The 24,882-nt window shown below is 44.4% G+C and overlaps 1 protein-coding gene across 2 annotated transcripts in view; it reads left to right on the top strand.

Moving 5' to 3' along the window:
* Positions 1-3,670: 3,670 nt before the first annotated feature.
* The window catches only part of DYM (dymeclin), a 243,131-nt gene continuing 221,919 nt past the window's right edge, over positions 3,671-24,882 (top strand). For both annotated transcript variants that reach the window (XM_075411026.1, XM_075411025.1), the window contains exons 1-2: positions 3,671-3,853; positions 16,971-17,148. In XM_075411026.1, coding sequence (XP_075267141.1) covers positions 17,009-17,148 — 140 coding nt within the window. In that variant the 5' untranslated portion in view covers positions 3,671-3,853; positions 16,971-17,008. The remainder of the gene's footprint in view (positions 3,854-16,970; positions 17,149-24,882) is intronic.

The raw sequence follows: 24,882 nt of genomic DNA, 5'->3' as shown, positions 1-24,882 counted from the left end.
GGGTTTTCTAAACCAATCAACCCCCACCTCACTCCAAACAATCAATTCCTCTGCTACCACTACTGTCAAAAGTCCATGATCTAAACCTGAACGCGGGGAACTTCTAAGGGTCTGAAATCACCTTGCAATGAGAAGGGAGTAAACTGCCTGAGAAGGCCACTCCAGAGCTGAGGTCACGCGCAGTCTCTTTCAAATGGCTGTAGAAATGAAGGTGCCTTCCAGGTGCGCAGCTGAACACATGTACGTGTTCTTACATGGTAAGTGTCGCTGAAAAGTTTGTCCCTTCTGCTCTGCTTCCTGTCCCAGGACAGGCAGCCTCAGCCACTGGTTTAAAATGGTTGGGCGTCTCATAAAGAGGGCAAAGTTTTCGAGCAGTATAATTTACCTCTAACAGCTGTGAACACGACAACAAGCAGAGCAAGAGCTGTACTGGGGCTCCTTTAATTTGTAAACGTATGCAGTCAATTTATAAAGTGTACATAATTAATTATTTTGAGTTATTTAGGATATTATACAAGGAAGTGCATCAGGCAGTAACATGGAAAATCAACTGTATATAGTAAATCAGACTGCAGGCTGAACTGGGTTTCTGGCCGTGTGCCGGCACCACATTTAAACACCAAGCCTACTGAAAAGACTGGAAAAAGCAAAACAGGCAGATACGCAAGTAAAATGACCCGGTCTGTGCTTTCTGGAATGGTGTTTCAGTACTTTGATTAGCTGCAGTTAAACACTAATGTGACTAATCCTCATCACAAAGCTTTCTTGAATGAGGTACTTCACTGGAAGTCCTGGCAGATTGGTGTTGCAAAATTTTGCAAGAGTAGGTCAGTAATCCTATTGTGCTGTGACTAGTTAAGCAAAAAATAAAGTCACAAAACAGGAACGGCTTGAGCCTGAGCAGGGGTGCAGGAGATCATCTACTGGGATGCAAAGAAGTGCACAGAGGAAAATAAGTTTGGGAAAGAAGTTGAACGAAAATAAGTAGACAGAAATTAAGGAAATCCTCACATGACAGAACAATATAGATCAAGTAAATTTGATTTAATGGAGGAAATTTCCATATGTTTGTTACTCACTAAAAGCAAGATTTACAAAAGGGCTTAGGCACCTAATGATGGCAGGTGGACATTACCAGAATTTACTACAGCAAGTAACAGCTTCATTTACATTGAGGGCTTCTAGAAAGTTGCAGATTGGGCACATTTAGGGGCCAAAGTACTTCTGCATATCTAAGATTTGTCAGCATTACAGCTGTCTGGGTGTATTTAGATACTATTAAGGAAGAATAAAGAAATCAACCAATATTTGAAAATATTTGGAAAAAATTATAAATAAACTCATTTAAAATATTTTTTCTTTTTGGGAAGGACGAAATGTGACATGGTACCTTCCATGTCTTGGTTTGCACAGGTAGCTGGATGCCAAGGACTTAACTGAAATACACCTTTAGAAAGCTGCATGGATATGCAAAAAGTTCTTAAATAAAAGTCGAGAAAAGTTTTATATTGTCAATTATTTTGATGGGCCTGATTCTGCAAGCAAAGGAAATTCTGGCAGGTTAAACTGAACATGATCAGCCTCTAAGGATGTCTAAACTGAGAATGAATTCTGTGGAAAATGCTCTTTATTCCAATGTGTTCATAGAACACAGTTAAATTCTATCCACAGAACTGATCTCATGACAGTAATACAATGTGCTGTTATTACCCAAATGTAGCAATCGCGCTCCAGGCTTCTGGGAGTAGTTGGACGTGCTGCTAAGGTTCAGTCCTTGGAGTCACTCCTTCTTGATTTCTGCACAATGCAGAACATTATTGCTGGAAGAGCAGTCTTTTCAGAGGCTGCAGGTAAAGGAAATGGAGAGAAATTTAATTTACACTTAGATTAACTAAATTTGCGTTCAATGAGAACTAATCCTGTCTCATTAAACAGAGTAATACATGAAAGAAGGGATTATCTTCCTTGTGCAGTTTTCTGGTTGTTAGAACACGCTGGATGAACCAAATCCCATTTTGGGTTTCGCAGACTGTCATTATTTCTGCTTTTCAGCGAACCTGACTGCAGTGGTTTAACTGAAATGGTCCGGAAGACCATATTTGCCACAGCGTTTCTCTTGGTTGAGAAATATGTTTAGATCATACTGCTGTATCTTTCTTTCATTGTTGTATTTGAAATATGAATTATTTGTGTTGCGGACAGACGTATTGATACTTAGATGCAGCGATCCTTGTGTTTTGCACGAGGATTGTTTTTCGTTTACCTCTTTGATAGCCACTCTGTTGACCAGGAACCATTTTTATAGCCTCAGTGGTCCCATCAAACGCCATATGAACGTGAGGCCTGACCCCATGCCAACGTTTTTGCTTTTACACGGCAACGCAGTGGTTAGACCTCACCTTTGCTCTCATGCTGTTTCCATAAGCCCCATTTGCTTGCGCAGCCCATTCATGGGTACGTGTGAGAGACTGGCTGCGTATTTAGTGCCACACGCTGCAGGAACGAGATGATGCTTGGGATTAATTCCATTGGGAAGGGTTTCCCTTTTGAAGGAAGCATTGGGTACTTACAGATGGCACAAAAACCACCTCAGATATGGCTACTGACTTTGCAGCCCAGAAAGCCAACTGTATCCCGGGCTGCATCAAGAGCAGCGTGGCCAGCAGGGCGAGGGAGGGGATTCTGCCCCTTTACTCTGCTCTCCTGAGACCCCACCTGGAGTCCTGTGTCCAGCTCTGGAGCCCCCCAACACAAGAAGGACATGGATGTGTTGGAGCGGGGCCAGAGGAGGCCACGAAGATGATCCGAGGGCTGGAGCACCTCTCCTACGAGGACAGGCTAAGGGAGCTGGGACTGTTCAGCCTGGAGAAGAGAAGGCTCTGGGGTGACCTTAGAGCAGCTGCCAGTGCCTGAAGGGGCCAACAGGAAGGATGGAGAGGAGCTTTTCACAAGGGGGTGGAGTGATAGGACAAGGGGGAACGGCTCTAAGCTAAAAGAGGGCAGATTGAGATTAGATACTAGGAAGAAATTCTTCCCCATGAGGGTGGTGAGGCCCTGGCCCAGGCTGCCCAGAGAAGCTGTGGCTGCCCCCTCCCTGGCAGTGCTCAAGGCCAGGTTGGATGGAGCTCTGAGCAGCCTGGTCTGGTGGAAGATGTCCCTGCTGATGGCAGGGGGGTTGGAACCAGATGATGTTTAAGGTCCATTCCAACCCAAACCATTCAATGAGTCTATGATTCTATGACGGCTGTTAAGCAGAGGCAAAAATGAAGAATTAAAGCAGCGTGAGGGCAGGACGGTGCCTGGGGAATCCTCCCTCCCCCTTGCTCCAGGTCCCGCTTGCTCCAGTTACCTCACGTCTCCCTGACTAGAAAGACGGGCCGCAGAGGAGAGGCGAGGGGCCGAAGCGGTCAGGGCTGCCGAGCGAAGCCTCCCGCCGCGGGAAGGGTCCGCCGGGGGTGACAACCGGCCCAGCCCGGCCCGTTCCGTCCCATTTCCCTCAGTGACTCGGCCTCCCGCCGCTGGACTACACTTCCCAGCGTGCCCCGCGGGGGACTCCCCTCCACTCCCCTCCCCCTCCGTGCGCATGCGCGGCGGGACGCGCCGGCGACGTGGAAGGAGGGAGGCGGGCGGCAGCGGTGGGTGCGCGCATGCGCGGGCCGGGCCGTCGGGCAGCGCCCCCGCGGCGCGCGGAGGGAGCGGGAAGGCGGCCGGTGAGGGGCGCGGGGCCCGTGAGGGGCCCGAGTCCGGTGAGGGGAGCGCAGCCGCTGAGGGGCCTGCGGCAGCCGTCGCGGCGGCTGGGCCGCGGTTGCCGGCCGCCTTCCTGCCGTCCAGCGTGGCCGGGCGAGCGGACGCGGTAAGCGGGGGCCTCGGCGGTACCTGCGGGCCCGCCCCGTGGCGGAGTCTGGCGGGGAGGCCGAGGGGCGCTGGCAGCGGCCGATGGGCCTCAGCGGCTCTGTCCCCCGGCCCCTTTCGGGGAGGGAGGGGGGGGAGCTGCCGCACGTCCCTAGACGTCCCACTTGTCCCGACGCCCGCCGTAGCTCACCCCATATCGCGATAGGGTTGCGCTTGTGCTGTGACTCTCAGGGGAGAGCTCCCGGGCCCGCCGCCGAGGCCGGGTCTCCGTTCCCGGGGCAGCGGCCCCGCCGTGTGCACTCTCGGGCGGTGGGCGCGGAGGCCTGCGGGGCCCTCCGGGCCGGCCCCGCTCTCCGCGGTCCCTGGCCTCCCGTTGTACGCGGTCAGAACCAGAGCGAGAGCGGTTCGTCCCTGCATTCGTTGGGTTGTGCTCTTCCTGACACTTAGCATGAGGGAAGAGACTATAAAATAGCGTGTTTTCCGTGAGCCGGGCGGTTTTTGAGGTGCTCGGGGGTTGCCCCTGCCATGTAACGGGGCTTCTGGGGCTGGCTCTGCCTCCTGGTTGCTCCTGCCCGCTTATTTTCCTGCGTCTGTGGGGCAGTGTTTATCGAGAATGGGAAATATTTTGGTGTAAAAGAGAATTTTGTATCTTGCCGTAACTGACATCAGGTTTTGTCTTGTGGGTTTTCGTGACAAGTGCTGTTTGTGTATTATTTTTTTAATCTTTTGTGCTGAGCGTTGCGAGTTTGCGAGGCCCTAATCTGATTTCTTTTGCTGTCCATACCGAGGGATAACATGCTGGGCTGCAATTAGAATCATTTGAGGTATTTCGAGAAGTAAGTGGGTTGTCAATATTTCCTGCACTGAGCACTTTTTGAGTGCGGAGGAGTGGAGGGAAGCTCCCAAGTGATTGGGTCCAGTTTCCTAATGCAGGCTGCTGGCTTGTGTAATCCCCCATTTTTGGCAATTCCCAAGTGAAAACCGTTGAAGTTGCTCTGGTTGGGGCGACTTCAGAATTGTCATTGCTCCTTAGGTTGCCGGGAGCTCAGGAAGGCCTTATTCTGCTCTCTCCCCGGGCTCTTTTCTCCTTGGACATTGCTGTTGCTTCAGGAGAAACCCATGGATGGCCCTAGGGATGTCAGACCCTGCTCAGCCCTCTCACCTGGCTGAAGCAACTGTCAGCTCCCCTTCCACCCCTGTTCTACTAGCACAGCATCTACTGCTTAGTAGTTTATGATAAATTCAGTAGAAAAGTATTTGTAGCAAGTTAACACTAAACTTAGATGGCTCTGGTGCTTCCAGTGGTTTTATCAGATGAACAGGAAGATTCCCAGGGTGTTTTTGACATGCCGATGACTGACAGAAGATAATAAAAGTGAGAAAGAAATTAAAAATGAGAAACCCTGTTTCGTGACTGACAGACTGTTGTCAAAGTGGACGGTTGAACATGATAATGATCGTTCTTCCAAGTGTATTCTCTAGAGCAGAAAGCCTGTTGCACCTTAGAGTAATCAGGCGCTTTGGCCAGTGTAATTTCATTTTGCAGTAGACCCTGGAGATAGGCGATATAAATCATGGTGTGTAGTGTAATAGAAAGTCGGGTGTATGTACCAAACAGATATGGCCTTCTGTATAACAAGCATTCTTCTATGCTGTAGCTAGATTTCTAGCTGTGGGAAACATTTAAAGCAGAGACAGATAGCACTGTTGTAAAAATATGCGTAATGCCCAAAGTGGAAAGAGTACAGATGCCAAAATGATTGTATAACCTTTGAAATACAGCAAAATATACCAGCAGTAAATAAGTGCAGACATGTTAATGAACATCTGAGGGTCTTTCTGAAGCTTAAAAGGGAGTTGAATTTTCTTTTTGCAACACCACTTTGGCCGTTAGACAAGTTTTAGTTATGTCGGAGGGTGAAATAGGGAGAAAATCTTCAAGAGGCGTAACAGTAATCTTAATATCCCTTCCATAAAAAGATAACTATAGCAAGCCATTAGCTAGCTGGATTATTAAATCATGCTGGGTTTAGCAGGACTTGTGTGGTATCCAACCCAACTGCCCATTTTAATTATGGTAGTAACTGAAGGAGTTACTACAAATTGATTTTTAGGTAGGTAGCTATTTTGAGTATTAAAAAAAAAGAGTAAGTCAGCAATAATCACAAAACATTTTCATGTCAAACAAAATTTACAGCGCTATAATCTGCCATAGATTATCAGGTAGTTTGTGTAAAATTGTGCTTTTGAAAGCCATTGCTGTATTTGTGGTAATGAAAGTCTCTTTTCGTATCTTGGAAAGAAGGTACGGTCAAACCAGTAATATTTGTACCGATATGCAGTTTATTCTTAAGCTGTAAAGTCAAGTCTCAGTATGGGTTGTGCATATTCTTGATTAGTCTTTTTTTTTTTTTTTAAGCTCCATGTTCCATTGATACTCTGGTTTAAAGTTCAATTTGTTCTTCTCATTTTATAGTTCAAGTACAGCTGTTCTGCAAAGAGCAGGGATCTCGCTGGTGAGGGCAAACAAAACCTTTAAAGAAGCATCTGCCCACTGCAAAGAGCAGAATTACCATTTCAGTTGTCACTTCTTGAAACTTTTGAAAAATGTTTTGTACCTGGAGTGGTTATTTGACAGATGGAGAGAAATTGAGCCTTTTACAGAGAAATACAAGGTGTGCTTGACCCAGCCTCCCTCCCTTGTAAAGATGTTTTGCTAAGCAGATTGAGGAAATTATTTCTGCGCGTATTCTAGACAATGCTTGCTATGTTTGAGTACTGACCTTTACTTGGGATGTAGGAATGTAGGAGTAAGGACAGAGGTAATTTTTTTTTTTAATTGCCCCCCACACCACCTCTCCTTCCCTCGATGATGGGATGTGTTTCTAAAGCTGGTGCTGTCATTCTACCCACAGATTGGTAGACTTGATGCAGTAACTACTTAATACAATGTTATGACTGGAATTACGTAGGAGGTCAGAAAAATGATCTTTATGGTTTTTGTAGGTTTAAATTTTGTTAGTTGATGACAAATTTTAGAGGCTTTTTAACCTTTAGGGAGATTTGGCCACAAGTGTTGTGTTTTATTGTGGGAGTGTAACTAGCAGCATTAAAAATGGACAAAATTAAAGAGCCTCTAACAGACCTTGGGGAATTTTATACTAATGAACTAGAGACATGTTTCGTTGCATCTTTGTAAGTCAGACAAAGAAGTACTTAAATGCTGTAAATGCTTATTTACCTGTAAAAGTGAAGTGGAAGCTCTCTGAAGCGAGATCAGCTTATTAACAGCAAGGTGTTTGTGGGGTTCACATCCCATCAGCAAAAGCTCCTTCAAGAGGCTTAATACCTACCAATTAATGGGTTTCTTACCCCACTTAATGGGTGTGTGCTAATGTAAGGGCCAGTACCTGGTGGATGGAAAGACGATAGTTTGGGGTTTTAGATCTTCAAAACAAGATCATCGTTTGCCACAAGCACAGAGTAGCTTATTGGTGTCCAGTGCCATAATGTAACATTGTCATATTTCTTAGATCATGGTGTGTCAGATGGTTTTGTTCTGAGGCAAGAGGTTGGACCGGTGAGAAGGACTGGCATTTTTATGTCAGGCTGTTTTGGATCTTGTCTAGCTTTAGAGAAAGGCACTTTGAGCAAGGTTTTTCTTTCCCTGTGAGTCAGTAGTTGCACTTCAGGACAAGGCCGTAAGGGTGACTGCTGAAGGTGGCTAGTAGTTCATCTGAAATAGGGCTATTTTGAGATTAGTAAACAGACATCTCCTTAGTGATCAAAATTAGTAGATTTGATCACCACAACAGTAACCTGTTGGTTAGTGATTATATGTTGTTATAAAGAATGAAAGAAAATGCGTGTTAGGTTCCTGAGATGGCACTGAGAAGAAACATCTTAGCCTCATTTGTGGAATTTAGGTTTTCATTTTTCTGTCACCTCCTTTTCAGAACCCTGCACTGAAAATCAGCAAACTATGGGATTACCTCAGGGTCACCTGGCAAAGAGAAAGGTGATTTATAGATAACATCTCTTGTTGAGCAGTTTGGTCAATGACTGCAGTGTCTGGGCTTGCTCACATCCAATATCTTCTACTTGAAATATGCTGCTTAACCAAGAAGGTCTTGAAAAATCGTGTCTTCAGTTGTGAGCAGAACAACTGTCTTGTAGGTGGGATGTGTAGTAAGCAGATTGTGCTCTTCAGAATTAGGCTTTTATTGACGACTGACTCCCACGTGAAGTGCGTATGGAAAAGGATCTGGAGCAGAAAATGCAGTATCGTCACTGTTTTTTTCAGTTGCTGTTTGCCTTCCTTGTGAGGGGCCTTCTTTGCCTGCAGTAAAGCTGTGAAAATTAATCACTTCTGCTACGTGCAAGACTCTTTCGGCTTTGGTGCAACCCGTAAGGACCAGACTAATGTCACTGCAGTGCTGCTTTGTTCAGGCTCTTCCTACAGGAGAGGAAGGTACTAGAACAAGTTACTGGCCAGGAGGACCAGAGAAGATGCTGTGTGAGTTCATCCAGCAGAATAAACAGCGCATAAATCAGATTAAATTATCTTCAGAGCGACCTTCAGATTTTAAAATGTGGTTTTCTTTGGTTTTTTTCTGGTACTTAAGCATGGCGTGTACCACTTCATGATTGTGTTGCACTTCTTAGTGCTGTCCAAAAGTACATCTGTCCTACGGTATGGAGCTTTAAGGAAATGTACTTTGGTACCTGGTGAATAGTTTGTGGGCTGTGCTGCTGCAAAAATATATTAAAGGACTGTAGATACAGCGGAGACTGTCAGACGGTAGGCATCAGACTTGGTAGAGCCTGAAAAATAGTGGGTAGAGGAGAAATGGAGAGTTTGACCAGTATCTAGAAAGCCGTGATAGATGGTATTTGCCCCTAGGGTGCAAAGATAAATCCCTTTGTGGTCACCCATGTTCTCTAAAAGAGCTCATGTGTTGTATTTTTCACAAAACCGGCTTGCCTGTTTCTTTCTGCTTTGCACAAAACCTGTTTTTTTTGTGATTTTTTTTTTGTTGCTTGTAAGTGTCTGAACACTTTTGAGTGTGGAAAATTAAGAGGTGTGGGTAAAAGGAATTGGAGAAAGGAGTGGGCACCAAATACATAGTAGAAAAGGGGAGGAAAACTACATATCGGTGCAGTGAAAAGTAAAATTAGCAGAAACAGTATTTTCTAGGTAACTCATTACCTTAAAACCAGCATGAAACGTTTTTAGTTCATAGTCGTGAAGGATGCATTTATTCTGTTCTGAGAGCTCCCCTGCCGCTTGCTTGGGACTGGTGTATAAGAGAAGGTGGATTCTGAGTAGTGTCTCAATTGTGTTTGATGATTGCCAGGCATGAAGTTATAGTTGAAATATTTTTGACTCGTTAACATGCTTTGAAAGCAAAGATTATTTCAGTGCTTTTTCTCTGAGTAAAAGTGGCAAAATTTGCTAAGTTCTGAGGATTGTAAAGATTTCTTTTTAAAGATCTCTTTTATGGGTATGAATTCTCATTGCCGTATATTTCTGTGTTGTTAGTTTTGTTTAGCAAAATGTTACCAATTTAATTGGTAAAAACAAAATTCTAATGCTTTTGTACTTCGTTTTGGAGTATGTGTGAAGTCTAATGAGTGAGCTCTTGGCATGAGTGAAATATTTGTATAACTGCTTTTGGCCTTTGAAGAAAGCTCAAATCACGTTTCGTGGTTGTGGGTTTTTTTTTTTTTCAGCCTGACTAACAGCACCAAAATTTCGCCAAAACAATTCCCCAAGCAGTACCATTGAATAAACACTATATGGGCCAGGAAAGCTGCAAAACCATCCTTGTTAAGGGAGCTTTGCCACTTTGCTTTTCGGGTGTGTAAGTCCACACTTCGGAGAATGAACTTAACTGTGATTTAAATGACGGGGGCTACTTACTGTTTGTTGCCTTCTTTTCTGGAAGTGGGTAGAAGGCAACCAGAGGCTACGTAGAGAAGAGAAACTAGTGTATCTGCTGAAATCAAAGCTTTTTGTATTTTACAGCATCAACGTTCGTTTCTACGGTTAAGAACTGTTTGTCCTTTTCTGGTGCCTTTGGGTATGTGCAGTACCCAGTTCGCATTCCTCGTGGAAAGTTGTTCCATATGGACACCACAGGTATTCCTAGCAGCAATTAAAGTTAATCAATACAAAGATTCTGATATTGAGATACATTGGGGAACCAGGTGACATTATGTTTTCATTTGGAACATTTCTTTCATGTCCCAGAGTGCTACGTGGTTGTTTGCTGATGGACAGAATAACATCTCTTATGTCATGGAGGTTTTGCAGTCGTGGGGATATGATGAAACCTGGTACAGGCTTAGCAAAGCCGAGATGCGGAGGGGCGAGGATTAAAGCAGTAGAGGCAAGCGCTTGCTGAGATCATCTGGGAGCTGTTTGATCTCCTGTCTTTGGTTTGACTACCTCCCTTGCAGTGGGATGTTCTGGGATACGTTGTGTTGCCTGGCAAACAGGAACATCTCGTATTTGGGAATAAGCTAGGACAGCGTATTGAGACCATGACAGAAATAGGCTAGTGAGTTGCGAAAGCTGATGTGCTGGGAGCAGAAAGTTGAGGATCTTGATGGCCAGAGAAGCAGGGCTTCTGGTTTACTGCAGCTTTCCCTGCTCTAGTAAAGCAGAATGGAATACATTAAATATATATTTTCTGTGAATAAACACAAGGTCTGCCTTAGACCACTGACTCTGATCCTGCACGTGAAAATATACCTACAAGGTGTAGCTTAAGTTTTTTCATACTGTTGTTATCTGTGGATGTGGTGTGGTATCCGTTCGTAAGTTGTGTAGGTAAGCGTGTATGGTACGTGGTCCACAAAGCATATATATATGTATATATACACCTTGGCTATAACTGTTATTGTAATATGGATGGGTAGGCAGAATTCAAATATATTGTGTGGACTGTAACATTCAAATTTTGGAGCTGAACAATACCTACTGTGAGTATATCTGCTGTGTCTTCTGTTGCATGGAGAGTTGTATATATATTGCAGTAGTGTCATAACTGTGTGGAAAGTTTTATGCTAGGGTTTTGTGGGACATTGTACTCTCTCACAGGTGAACAATGGTCTGAAACCTACAGTTCCTGGAAGAAACAGGAATCAGCCAAACACTTCGGTGCGGCAGCTTGACTAATACTTGACTAAGCAGCATTACGCCTCATACGTTCTCATGTTTACAGAGATATTGGCTGTTTTGCTTGAAAGGAACACAGTGTCCATTTTTTTCAGTTCATAAAGCAGCAAACTATGAAGGTAACCAAAGTGCTGTTATATACGAAAATGAAATTTTGTTAGGTTTTCAAATGTATAACAGCATCACTTCTTAATTTGTTTTCATATGGTTGTGATAAAGACCCAGCCTAGAGACCAGATCTCAGATGGCATGGTACAATCATGGGCGTGACAGTCTCAAATTCTTGCACTTTAAAGTACTCATTTAAAAAAAAGTATATATAATATATATTATTCAGACTGTCTGCAGACTCAGCCAGACAATCATGGCAAGGATAGTTTTGGAGGGGGGAGCTGGCTGTACTGGATGGATTAGCAAAAAGTCAACACTGGCAATTAAGATGTGAGACCAGTAGGAGATATAATACTTAATGGGACTGTAATTACTTGTCTAAAATTACTTAAATAGAAGGCTTAGCGTGACAAGAGTTTCTCCCAAGTTCAGCAGTCTGCATAAAGCACCTTGAGTTCCACTTACGAGCTCAGACGCAGCATGTATCTATTGCTGGATTGCTTTTAGCTTGAAGAGGAAAAATGATATTCTTGTAAACATTGTTAATAATTAATATTAAAATCTTTTAGAAGGGACAGTAAACTCGGGATTTATATCTACTCCTAGCTATTGGAGATTGTTTTGCGCATCAGGACTCATTCCAAACTCCCTTGTGCTTGCCCTGAAGCGTCTGCTGCTGCATCATGGAGCCAAGTTCTGGGACTAAACAGATGTTGGGTTTAATATAGAGCATGACACTTGTAGATCAGGCTATGATTATTTGGGGGTGTTTCCAGCTTGTTTAGAAAAAGAAGAGTTCTTAGTGGTGGTGATGATGATACTATATTAAACTAAATTGCTTGCTAAGAAGTTGTGTCTGTATCTTTTTTCAGCAAATAATTAGATTAATTTTTTTCAAGGGAAGACTAATATTTTTTCCCCAGTGAACCATGCATTTATTTAATGTGCATGGAAAAAAAAAATTGTATTTCATTGGTGATTTACTGCTGGGGTTAGGACTGACTTTTCTGGAGTGAAAGGAGATTTCCTGTTATTTGGTGTGTCTTGTGGTTGTCCCACTTCAGCGTGTGAGCAGGCAGAATCTGTTTAACCTTGTCTTCTCAAGTGTCTGGGATCTCCTGGACCTGCCTCTCTGTGCAGTGGGGGCTGTTAGGACAGTCAAGTTTAGGGAAAATCATGGGTGAGAATTTAAAATTTAAAAAATAACAATTTAAAAACATACGGTGTTGTGTTCCAAATACTGACCAACCTTTTATGTCCTCTGAAGATTTGAACCTCTACTGCTTTAACCAGCATGCAGTTAGAGGCACAGCAGTAGTGCCTCTTGATCAAAAGCAATTTGCTAATTTTGCGTGATAATTGCTGCTAACGGCAGCTGTTTCTAAAAGAAACATGTCTGCTGTTTAATAGCGTGTTTGAAAAGGGTTTAGGGTGGTGAATGAAGAATAGCATCTGTCTTGGAGAGGTGTTGGAGATCATGGATAGCATGTAGCCATCAAGGTTAAAGCATTGGGGTTCATCTGTTACCGTTGTTAAGATGCTGGGGAATAGTCTTGATTGTTTTTTAATTTTTAATTATTTTTAGACGTTTTTCCTGCAGTATATTTGTCGACTCCGAAAGAAAGCCTTGTTTCCTCTGTCATCTGGAGTTCCTCAGAAATGTCTTATGTAAAGCTGGGCCTCTGTCTGTGGAGGTTGTAGGAGCTGAAGGTGCTCAGGCTGTATCACAGAATCATCGCAGAGCACTTCAGCGAGTTTTGAGATACTGTAAATTCCTCATGGAAGGAGTTAGCTTTGTTACACCCATTGTATGTTGTTTCTAAGTATGGTGATCTACAATAAGTATCACTAGACCTTGCTGAGATTTTTTTACTTTAGAGGAGTACAGTGAATATAATGTTCTTAGGAGAAGAAAAAGAAAACTTCTGGGACATAACAGAGAGAAAAATCTGCATGTTTATTTGATTGCACCAAGATTTGTTGGCTCACAAGTAAGTAGAAGGCAAAGCTTGCAAAGTCCGCATAGCTACTAACTAGCTCTACAAGTGTTTAGAGCTCAAGCTAGCAATTGGGTTCTTCTGACAGACCTTGATGGCATGAGGTTTCTTTCATTTAGAGGAAAAAATGATAGACTAGTGCCATATTTTTCTGTGACTTTGAGGAAGTGCTGTGGAGTAACAAATACAGTTTGGAAGGAGCCGGGCGGGCGGTAGGGCACAGGGAGAGCTCACAAGCCAGCAGCTCACCCAGTTGCTCTGGAGTATGGCTTTGACCACAGAAGTGGGCGTGTTCTTGGGCAATGTCCATTTGACAATGATACTGAAAATAGGCAATAAATCATTTATTTAAACTTGCTTTGGCAGCACTATATGTTTTGGAGGGTTTGATGTAATGGAATTTAATCTACTGGGATTGATCTGCAGGAAATGTGGAAAGTATGCAGACTCTTCAAGAACTAGCTTGCAAACTGTTACCATCTCTCCCCTATTGCTGGGGAAATGAGTTAAATGGAGAGCTTTGGGAGCTGCAGCAAGCTGTGAGAATAGCTCGTGAAACAGAGAATAAAGTGGAGTTACTCTCCGTAGGAGGATGGGCCAAGGATTTAGGGCACGGTCGAAGCGCTGGCACAGGGAACTCGAGCTGTAGGCTGAGGTGGAGGAATTTGAAGGCAGAGCTCCAGCTACCTCTTGTTTGTCTTTTCCCTTAGGTGTTCATCTTGGAGCAAGCAAGCTGCTCCTTACGTGAGCTGGAAAGCACTAGCAGAGGACAGGAACTTGAAGCAGAGACAGACTTGAACTGTCTGTGCTTCCAAGAAATAACAGTTTAAATGTATGACCTTTAAGTCATTTAAAGGTGCAGGGAAAGGACTTGGGTCAAGATACAGGTCCAGGGTCAAGAGCATTGTTGTTGGCTTTTGCAGGAGTTGGGCACGTGCAGCCCAGGGGCTGCAGAGCTGAGAAGTCCGTGTACAAGCTGAACCTTGATTCTTCTCCTTTGAAGTGATGATCCAGTATTCTCATGTATTATGCAAATGGGCTTCTCTTCTACTATATTCTCTAGCTTTAGTAATCATTGGCTTGATTTCAAAGGTAGTGTGCACTGAGTTTGAGGCTTTTTTCTTTGAAGCAGCAAAATTTGTGTTCAAGTGAGGTGCATTCATCCTGTTCTGTAAGAACTTCAACCAAAGTTCTAGAAATCCTCTTAAACTAATTATGTTTTATAATCCTTTAGTGCTTCTCCACAGAATTCCCTGGCACAAACTTCCATTTTTTACTCCTAGGCCACTTTTAGATTTCTCTTCCTGCAAGTAGTCCCCATGACAAAAATGGCTTCTGCAAATGCTGTAGATAGTGTCTTCAGAGCTTTTTGCTAAATGAGACATAGATGAGGTTATAAGGTTATTGTGTGTGTCTCCGCTTTGGTCAGATGTAAAGGGAGGTGGTAGAACCCAAACTGCCTTGTGAAAATAGAGCTCCCTGGGTGCATGACGGCAGAGTTCCAGTGGTGAAGTTGTAAGAGCAGATGTACTGAGACAATGTAAAGTTTCATCTCGCTGTGTTCTGCTCTGTCTTCTGGAGCAGCGAATAGCGATGGTGGAGGATGGAGTACTAGAATGGAGAGGAGTGTGGAGTGGCATTTTCCCAGCCTATAGTGTCCCCTACCAACAAAATGTAGAAAATAATAAATATTTTTCTTATTTTTGTAGGATCTCACCTTTTAAAGACCTCTTTATTACTTAGTAGTGTCCTGTAGGATGAGAGGCAATTGGCCTCAAGTTGCGTCAGGAGAGGTTTAGATTAGGTATTAGGAAAAATTTCTTTACTGAAGGAGTGGTCAAGCATTGGAGCAGGCTGCCCAGGGCAGTGGTGAAGTCCTCATCTGTGGAGGGGTTTAAAAAACGTGTACATGTGGCACTTGGGGACATGCTTTAGCAGGCATGGGGTTGTTGGGGTAGCGGTTGGACTTGATGATCTTAGAGGTCTTTTCCAGCCTGTGATTCTATATTCTAGTCTCTGTGCTGGCATTTTGTTTTTTTCTGAAATATTTGGGTACTGTGCTTTCGCTCCAAATCTCACATGTAAGTTCTTCAGATAGCTTCCGTGATGGCTGCAAACATTGCAGCTTTTTGTTGCATCTCTTTGTTTCTTTGTAGTAACTTTTCCTCATTTTTATACTGTTCTTTATTAAAAATAACTGCTACTAGAATGGTCTTTTTTGGATGTAACTGCTTCTTCGAAGATGAGGAGTCTAAGAATCAGTACTGGAGTGATTCATAGAATCATAGAATAGAATTATGAATGTTAGAAAAGACCTCAAAGATCATCAAGTGCAACCGTCACCCCAACACCACCACGCCTACTAAACCATGTCCTGAAGTGCCACATCTACATGTTTTTTGAACCCTTTCAGGGGACTCCACCACTGCCCTGGGCAGCCTATTCCAATGCTTCACAACTCTTTCAGTAAAGAAATTTTTCCTAATATAAAATCTAAACCTCCCCTGATGCTGTTTCCTCCTGTCCTGTCGCTGGTTATTTGGGAGAAGAGACCAACACCGGCCTCACTACAACCTCCTTTCAGGTAGTTGTAGAGAGCAATAAGGTCTCCCCTCAGCCTCCTCTTCTCCAGACTAAACAATCCCGGTTCCTTCAGCTGCTTCTCATAAGACTTGTTCTCTAGACCCTTCCTTGAGTTCTTCACGGATTCTTGCAACAGATCCTGTATCTTTGTCAAGACTGAGCGAAGAGTTGCTGCTGGGTAGTAGCTTACACCTTCCAATTTATCTGTTCCTGTTCTGATGTCTTATGATAGCTCTGGAGGGAGTATTTAGGTTACACAGTAATACATTGTACAGTGCTTTTTTTCAAAATATAAACTTTTAAAGCTATTAGTCACAGTTATTTCTTCTCAAAAGATGGGAGATTATTGAAGGTGATGTCATGGAAGACGTAAGATGCTTAGGAGCATCCCTGGCACATAATTAATAGCATCATGGTGGGTTTTCCTTTAATTAAATTGCTGAGAAAGGTGTGAAGCACTGATAAGCAGCCTGGAGAATTGAAATCTTGTTCTTTGCACAGATCAAGTACAACACAGCTAGTAATGACAAGGGGGTTTGTAGTGCGTCTCTACCAACTACTGTGGCGTTGCTTCAGAAAGCAGTTGTGCTTCTGATGTGTCCATTTTTTAGCTTTTTTTCCTCCTTGAAGTAGCTGACTGGAACCAACCACATAATTTTACAAAGATCAGAAGGTTCGTGTGTGGTCAGTAGTACCTTTCTTCACTTTATTCAGGTTAACTGTGCAGCATAGGGCTGTGCTACTTTTGGCGAGGTGGGAGCTTTCAAGGTGTAGTTCACCGATGGCACGCAGGAATTAGCTGCACAGTTGACTGCCTTTCTTGACAATGGGAGTCATTTTCCATCTATGCATATTCTGTTGGAAAATACATTTTTGAATAGCTTCTCAACTCGACGCCCTTGTTTAAATTGTGAATTCCTTGCAGTTTTACCCACTGGTAGCAGCCTTGAGATTGATACAACTGTGACTCTGTGTTCTTGCTGAGTGCAATCTATGAAGATCCAAGTGAGACAATGACTGAAGTATATAGCGCAGTAACTTTTAACTTTGGGTGAAGATGTTATTCTCCTAAGTTGAAAGAAAATCTTCGTAATGTCTTCCTATGAGCCTTTTTTTTTTTTACATTTCGGTAATTGTTCAAGGTAGCAAACTAAAGCTTTACTGATAGCTAATTTAAGATCTGTATATTCCTTATTTGTACACAAAACACTGTAAACGTTTCTCCTTTTTTTTTTTTCTTGAAGAAATGAAAATTTAGAAAGGGATTTGCCAGATAAAGAAGATGGGAGCAAATAGCAGCAGTATCAGCGAGCTTCCAGAAAATGAGTACTTGAAAAAATTATCAGGAGCAGAGCCCATCTCTGAGAATGACCCCTTCTGGAATCAGCTGCTGTCTTTTAGCTTTACCACTCCAACAAACAGGTAAGAGGGTGCTTGCTGAAGAACTGCGCCTTGGTGATGTATTTGTGGAAGTGACAATTCTGAAAGCAAATGAGTGTTTTTTTTATCATTCCTGTTTTAGGTAGGAGAGGAATAAATGCCTGTGTAAAATGGATTCTGTTGTTTCTAATTTTGGAAGCTCTTTCCACCACCTCTTCCATTCCCGTGGGTTCCTTTCTTCTTCATAATAGCTATCCATTCTCCTGGTAGCTGGGAAAGATCAGAAGTAGGGTCTGTAGTGTTGGGGGAGCTTTTTTTTCTTTATAGCTAGCCTCTGGCTTTTCTGGAGTTGCTGAAGACTCCAATGTGTGATGTTTCCACTGAACTTACAGCAAATTGTGCGTCTTCTGTAACTTAATTGTAGATCAGCTGTTGAGTTTTTTAATCTCTGTGTTTCACCCCCCCTTACACATTTTAAAAAGAAGCTTGGCATGGTGTCTCTGTAAAAATGTTTTTCTAAATATCTATATAAAATTCAAGATTTGCATGTCTTTTCTCTGTAGCCAAGTGGTGTAGATATAAATGGAATTAATGTTTTTGAGAGGATCCATAGCACATCTCCAGAAATACAGAACATAAATCCTTGTGACTTCTGTTAATCCAGGTCCACTGCTAAATTTGTTGGCTTATGTGATGATTATCAGTCTTACAAGAACACTCTGGTATTACTTTAATACCTTTCGGTATTACTTAAACTGATTTGCGGTTTACCAAGTGACCTGATACTTTTCTGTCAGGTGAATGTCTTAGCCCTTGTATTATTACCAGTATTTCCTTGCAAAGGACCTAGTTTTTTTGTAAAGGGTCATAACGGGTTACATCTAAACACTTGTGTAACACGTTTAAATAGGCCACAGCGTGTTACTGCTAAACTGGGGAACGCTTTTAATCTTTAATAAATTGGAAATGTGTTTGAGAGTAGTTCTGGCCAATTTTATTGCCACATTCTTTTTTTTTTTCTTGTTAAGACAGAGCTCCTGTCAAAATGAGTGGTCGTCAAAGGTATCTTTTTTTCAGAAGGTGAAAAACTAGCGCAGATTTATGACTACTCTGAGCTCTTGAACCTTGAATATAAATAGTGATTGAATGAGGAATGGAATGTAATTTCTAGTGAGATTCAGTTTCCACGTTACATGACTGACCTCTGTGCTGTCTTGCGCACGGTAGCTTCTGAAAGGCGACGAGCCACGTTTGTGTTCATGACAATAAGGAGCAGATCTGATAGATAGTCTGTGTCTCAGGGTACAGTGCCTGTGAGTAAGTGAAAGTTCAGACAGCTGGGAGGGAAAGTGGTTAAGGTAAACAACTGGGAGGTGTTTACTAAGCATTGTTTGTTGTAAAGAGTGAAGAGGAGGAAGAATATTTTTGTCTTCTGCATGGAGAGGATCGCCAGAGGTTAGCAAGGAGGTACCGTGCTGTGAAGGGTTGTAAAGCATGGTACAGAATTGGCAGTGGGTGAGGGAGCAGTCGTTTTTTCTCTAAGATCCCTGAAAATGCAAGAATTGCTTACAGCGTACCCATGACTAACAAGATGGACAATGTTCTATGAAGTCACATAATACCGCAGTGGGTTTTCTTAGGAGGAAATAGTTATATATAAAGCCCCAGCAATTTCTTGCAGTTGTTCTACTGCTCCTCCCTCCCCCACCAAAGTAAAAGAGTTCTTTTTATAGTTCACTTTGTAGCTTTATTTGTGCCTATTTCATGGAATCAGATCCAGTGCTGAGTAAGTTTGCTTCAAAACAAAACAAAAAAACCCAAACAAACCAGAAACATAATTGAAAAACCAAGCAAACAAAAAAACCTGATCCAAAAATCCGTTTGCAAGTTTAATTAGCTGAACACCAGATGGTGCTCTTGCCTGGCAGCTAGGAGAGAAGTATTTTGAGAGGCATCTTTTGTCCAGCTTAATAATTGGAAGGAAACAGAAATTTCCCATGAAGTTGCATCTACCTGAGAACCATTTGACAAATGATGTCAGATGCTGTTGGCTGCTCAGCACCCTCAGCCATTGTCTAAATCAGATAACCTTGCCTGCAGGAACAGAACAATAGAGGTCAATGTTCATTTCTGAGATGGAAAGCTTGCGAAATATCAAGTTAACTCTGGTTTGTTTTAATGAGGCTGGAGTGTAGGTCATCCTTCTGACAGGAGCAAGATGCTAGGTTTTGACTGTTGTGGAAAGGGGCCAGTTTTCAGCTGTCAGGACACAATTTAAAGTTTTCTTCTCGTTTCAAATTATACTTTTTCTAATTATGTGTTGCAAAATCAGTGTGTTTATAGTAGGCAATGGTTAGCGAGTGTTACTGGGAGCCGTATAAGTGCTGTGTGTGGATTTCATGGAGGTAATTGGTGATACTCTAGAGTAAAAGATTTATCCTACTTCTTGAACTTTTGCAAAGATGGGACTGATACTATCCCCTGGGAGAAGAGGGTCATATTCTCTGGACGCTGCTTTGGACATACTTACCTTCTATGTGTGGCAGTACTATAGGGAGAGAAGAAGAGAAAAACATGAAGAGAGAAGGTAGTAGGAGAATGCGTGGTGGTAGGAAAAGCAAACGGACAAGGTCAGAAAAGCCAATGGAAGACCAGTGACGCGTGGGAGGTGGTGGGGCAGGCGTAGGGTAGATTGCCTCTTCTCGGTGACAGATACTGGACGCGTTCATGCTGTCGTCGGGAAGCCTTGTCCCTAGAAAGGAACCAGCATGTGCAAGGAAGGCAAAGGGTACTTCTGATACATTTAAGGGAAATTTGAATCCCGGTGGATAAGTAAAGTTTGTGGGGTGTTTAACACTTTTCCATGTATGCTTTCTCTCTAATCACAGAATCACAGAATGGTAGGGTTTGGAAGGGACCTCTGTGGGTCACCCAGCCCAACCCCCTGCCCAAGCAGGGTCACCCAGAGCAGGCTGCACAGGACCGCGTCCAGGCGGGTCTTGAATATCTCTAGAGAAGGAGACTCCACAGCCTCCCTGGGCAGCCTGGGCCAGGGCTCCGTCACCCTCAGAGGGAAGAAGTTCTTCCTCCTGTTCAGCTGGAATTTCCTCTGCTTCAGTTTGTGCCCATTGCCCCTTGTCCTGTCGCTGGGCACCACTGAAAAGAGCTTGGCCCCATCCTCCTGACACCCACCCTTCAGATATTTATAAGCATTTATTAGGTCCCCTCGCAGCCTTCTCTTCTTCAGGCTGAACAAGCCCAGCTCCCTCAGCCTCTCCTCATAGGGGACATGTTCCAGTCCCCTCATCATCCTTGTAGCCCTCCGCTGGACTCTCTCCAGTAGCTCTTCATCTTTCTTGAACTGGGGAGCCCAGAACTGGACACAGTACTCCAGATGAGGCCTCACTAGGGCAGTGTAGAGGGGAAGGACAACCTCCCTCGTCCTGCTGGCCACACTCTTCTTGATGCACCCCAGGATTCCATTGGCTTTCTTGGCATCCAGGGCACACTGCTGGCTCATGGTCAACCTGTTGTCCACCAGGACACCCAGGTCCCTCTCCACAGAGCTGCTCTCCAGCAGGTCCACCCCAAGCCTGTACTGGTGCATGAGGTTGTTCCTCCCCAGGTGCAGGACCCTGCATTTGCCTTTGTTGAACCTCATCAGGTTCGTCTCTGCCCACCTTTCCAGCCTATCCAGGTCACGCTGAATGGCAGCACAGCCTTCTGGTGTGTCTACCACACCTCCCAGTTTGGTGTCATCAGCACATTTGCTGAGGGTACATTCTAACTCTTCATCCAGGTCGTTGATGAAGAAGTTAAACAAGACTGGGCCCAGTACTGACCCCTGGGGGACACCACTTGTTACCGGCCTCCAACTAGACTCAGCGCCGCTGATGACAACCCTCTGAGCTCTACCATTCAGCCAGTTCTCTATCCACTTCACCAACCACTCATCCAGCCCACACTTCCTCAGCTTCCCTAGGAGGATATCATGGGAGACTGTGTCGAAAGCCTTGCTGAAGTCAAGGTAGCCAACATCCACGGCTCTCCCTTCGTCTACCCAGCCAGTCATGTCATTGTAGAAAGCTATCAGATTGGTCAGGCATGATTTCCCCTTGGTGAATCCATGCTGACTACTCCTGATAACCTTCTTTTCTTCCACTTGCTTGATGATGGCCTCCAGGTTAAGCTGCTCCATCACCTTTCCCAGGATGGAGGTGAGGCTGACCGGCCTGTAGTTCCCTGGGTCCTCCTTCTTGCCCTTTTTGAAGACTGGAGTGACATTGGCCTTTCTCCAGTCCTCGGGCACCTCTCCTGTCCTCCAGGACCTCTCAGAGATGATGGAGAGTGGCTCAGCAATGACATCTGCCAGCTCCCATAGCACTCGTGGGTGCATTCCATCAGGGCCCATGGATTTGTGGACGTCCAGATCGCTTAAGCGATCCCTCACACGGTCCTCCTCGACCAAGGGAAAGTCGTCCTCCTTGTAGGCTTCTTCTCTTACCTCCGGGGCCTGGGATTCCTGAGGGCCAGTCTTAGCACTGAAGACTGAGGCAAAGAAGGCATTCAGTAGCTCTGCCTTCTCCGCATCCTCCGTCACCAGGACACCCGCCTCATTCAGCAGCGGCCCCACGTTGTCCCTAGCCTTCCTTTTGCTGCTGATGTAGTTGAAGAAGCCCTTCTTGTTGTTTTTGACATCTCTTGCCAGCTTCAATTCCAGGTGGGCCTTGGCCTTCCTCGTCACATCCCTGCATGCTCTCACCACGTTCCTGTACCCTTCCCAAGTGGCCTGCCCCTCTTTCCACATTCCATGGACCTTTCTCTTCTGCCTGATCTCTGCTAGAAGCTCCTTGTTTAACCATGCAGATCTCCTGCCTCCTTTGCTCGATTTCTTTCTCAGGGGGATGCATTGCTCCTGTGCATGGAAGAAGTGTTGTTTAAAGAGCGACCAGCACTCATGGACCCCCCTGCCTTCGATAGCCCAGCCCACGGGATTCCTCCAAGTAGCTCCTTGAAGAGGCTGAAGTTAGCTCTCCTGAGGTCCAAGGTTTTGATCCTGCTTATCGCCCTGCTTCCTCCACGCAGGATCCTGAACTCAACCATTTCATGGTCACTGCAGCCAAGTCTACCTCCGACCTTCACATCCTCCACCAGTCCCTCCTTGTTTGTTAACACAAGGTCCAGCAGCGCGCCTTTCCTTGTTGGTTCCTCCACCACTTGCATCAGAAAGTTATCATCGATGCTCTGTAGGAACCTCCTGGATTGCGCCTGCCTAGCTGTATGGTCTTCCCAGCTGATGTCAGGGTGGTTGAAGTCCCCCATGAGAACCAGGGCCTGTGACTGTGAGGCTGCTTGCAGCTGCCTGTAGAAGGCCTCATCAACCTCCTCCTCCTGGTCAGGTGGCCTGTAGTACACACCCACCGTAATGTCACCCTTATGAGCCTGTCCCTCAATTCTAACCCACAAGCTTTCAACTCGTTCCTCATTTGCCCCCAGGCCAAGCTCAATGCATTCCAGTTGCTCCCTCACATATAGAGCAACTCCCCCACCTCTCCTTGTTGGTCTGTCTTTCCTAAAGAGTCTGTAGCCATCTATGACAGCATGCCAGTCATGCGAGTTGTCCCACCACGTTTCTGTGATGGCGACCAAGTCGTAGCCGTCCTGCTGTATAATGGCTTCCAGCTCCTCCTGTTTATTGCCCATGCTACGTGCGTTGGTGTAAACACACTTGAGCTGGGCTGTCAATCTCACCCCTGGCCTTGGCACGCCAAGCCTAGGCTCATCCCTAGTGAGCTGGGCAATATCCCCTTCCCCCTTCGAACCTAGTTTAAAGCCCTCTCAATGAGCCCCGCCAGCTCGTGGCCAAGAATCCTTTTTCCCCTTTGAGACAGCTGAGTTCCACCTGTTGCCAGCAGGCCCCGAACGTGTGAGTAGTGCTGTGCTTTACAGAAGCTGTTGCGAATTAGTCCAGGTGCTGCTGATCACAGCTGCCAAAGGAAGGTCTTTCGGGCTGCCAAACCAAGCTGGATCTTCTGAGGAACAACTGGCTTCTAATCCCCCAAATCAGAAACCTGGGGCCTTGGCTTGAGAGCTGGTGAAGAGAAAGATGAAGGCGTGATACCGCATCTGATCTGATGGCACTGCTTTCTTTCCTTTGCTGTCTTAATTTTCTTATGCTTTGCTTTTCTTGGCACTTTGTATTCTCTTTCTTCTTTGTCATTGTTTTGCTTTTCTCTCTTTGCCCTTTCGGTTTGGTTGATCTCTTCTATTCATCCATTTCTCATCTTCCTGGTTCCCTCTGTTTTGCTTTCTCTCCTCACCCCTACCTGATTGTGTACGTTAATCTCTTGTGTGGTTCCGTGTACAGTTCTATAGCATTGCTCATTTACACAACCTTGTCATCTTTACTGGGTTTATTTTTTCAGTCCAGTTAACTTCATCTGTTTCTGTGAAGAACACAGCGTAGTTTGTAGGAGGGAATAAAGTTTGCCAAATACCAGTGCTACCGACTGCAAAGTTGCTGTGTCTCTGTCAGCGATACTGATGCGGGATGCTCTTGCCCTTTCATGATCCCTTCCAGTGTTTATTCGGGCCTGCTGTGCGTTTAATCAGGAACTAACCTCTCTGAAAACCAACAAAGCAAAACCAGAAGTGTTTATTTTTCCGGCCAAGTTAATTCCCTAGAGTGATTCATGGCATGGCACCGCAGATCAACTCTGGCACAATGAGGTCGGAATGATTTTTGGGGCGCAGCAGGCTGTTGGACTAAAAGTGGGATTGCTTAAACTTGCTGTGCCATCCGAAAATGAACGTGAAACCATGTGGTCAAAGACGAGCTGGCTGCTGGAAGTGTAATATTCTGCTTTTCTGGGCTGTTTGTTCTTCCTCTCACAATGGTGATTTTCTTAATAGTTAAGCAAGTATTAAGAGGGACTATTAGATGGGAGTAATTCTGATCTGTGCATTCCCAAACCCTGATTATTCATCAGCCTTTAATCAGAAAGGAGCTGATGGTGAATCCCTGCTCGCTGCCTGTGACTCCCCTGGAGCGGGTGATAGTAACAGCCAGAGCCAGTCTCTGGGATTTGGCAGGGAAAGCCACTGGGGCCTTACACAGTTTAGGAGGGGTAGGAGATAAGTAATATTTGGATAAGTGATAGTAAAAGGAAAAGCTACCAGCAATTTAGTTTTAGATTGCCTCGTGCTTTTCACTGCGCAAGGTGTATTGTGATCTCCTCTTCTGTAAAGCAGGTCATGGGTGCTAAGCAGGTAAAATCCACTTGGGCTACAGAAGCGTCCGCTCAGAAACTTCTGGTTTCAGCCTTTAGGAACTGTTTGGTGGTCTAAATTCACACTCCTGCACGTTCATTGTTTTTCTTCATGGATCCTTATTTGTTGCACAGAATGGACTCATGGGAGCTGAATTAAAATAATGTAAAACTTCTGAAATCTGCCGCTTCCTACATTTCAAGTGGCTGACATCAATCTGAATAATATTTGGATATTGAAAAAATAAAATACAGCTTTTCTGGATGACTTTTTTAGTTACGAGCAAGAGCTTTTGGAGTCGTAGCTCTCGGTTTAGGCAGACCTTTGTGTTTGGCTCTCTTATGAGTTGCTACCAAGAATTCAATCTCCTCTTTAGCGGTGGTATTAGTTACAATTCTTTCCTGATGGAAAACTTAAAACAGAGTTAACTGACACAGAACTTGCTGAAAATCATGTGCTGAATATTTACTGTTCCGCTTTGTTCCTTCCCTGGAGTTTTTAATGAGT

Source organism: Opisthocomus hoazin, chromosome Z (genome assembly GCF_030867145.1).
Source record: "Opisthocomus hoazin isolate bOpiHoa1 chromosome Z, bOpiHoa1.hap1, whole genome shotgun sequence".
Taxonomy (NCBI): domain Eukaryota; kingdom Metazoa; phylum Chordata; class Aves; order Opisthocomiformes; family Opisthocomidae; genus Opisthocomus; species Opisthocomus hoazin.
The sequence above is the reverse complement of the archived record's forward strand: the minus strand, read 5'-3'. Positions and strand labels throughout refer to the sequence as shown.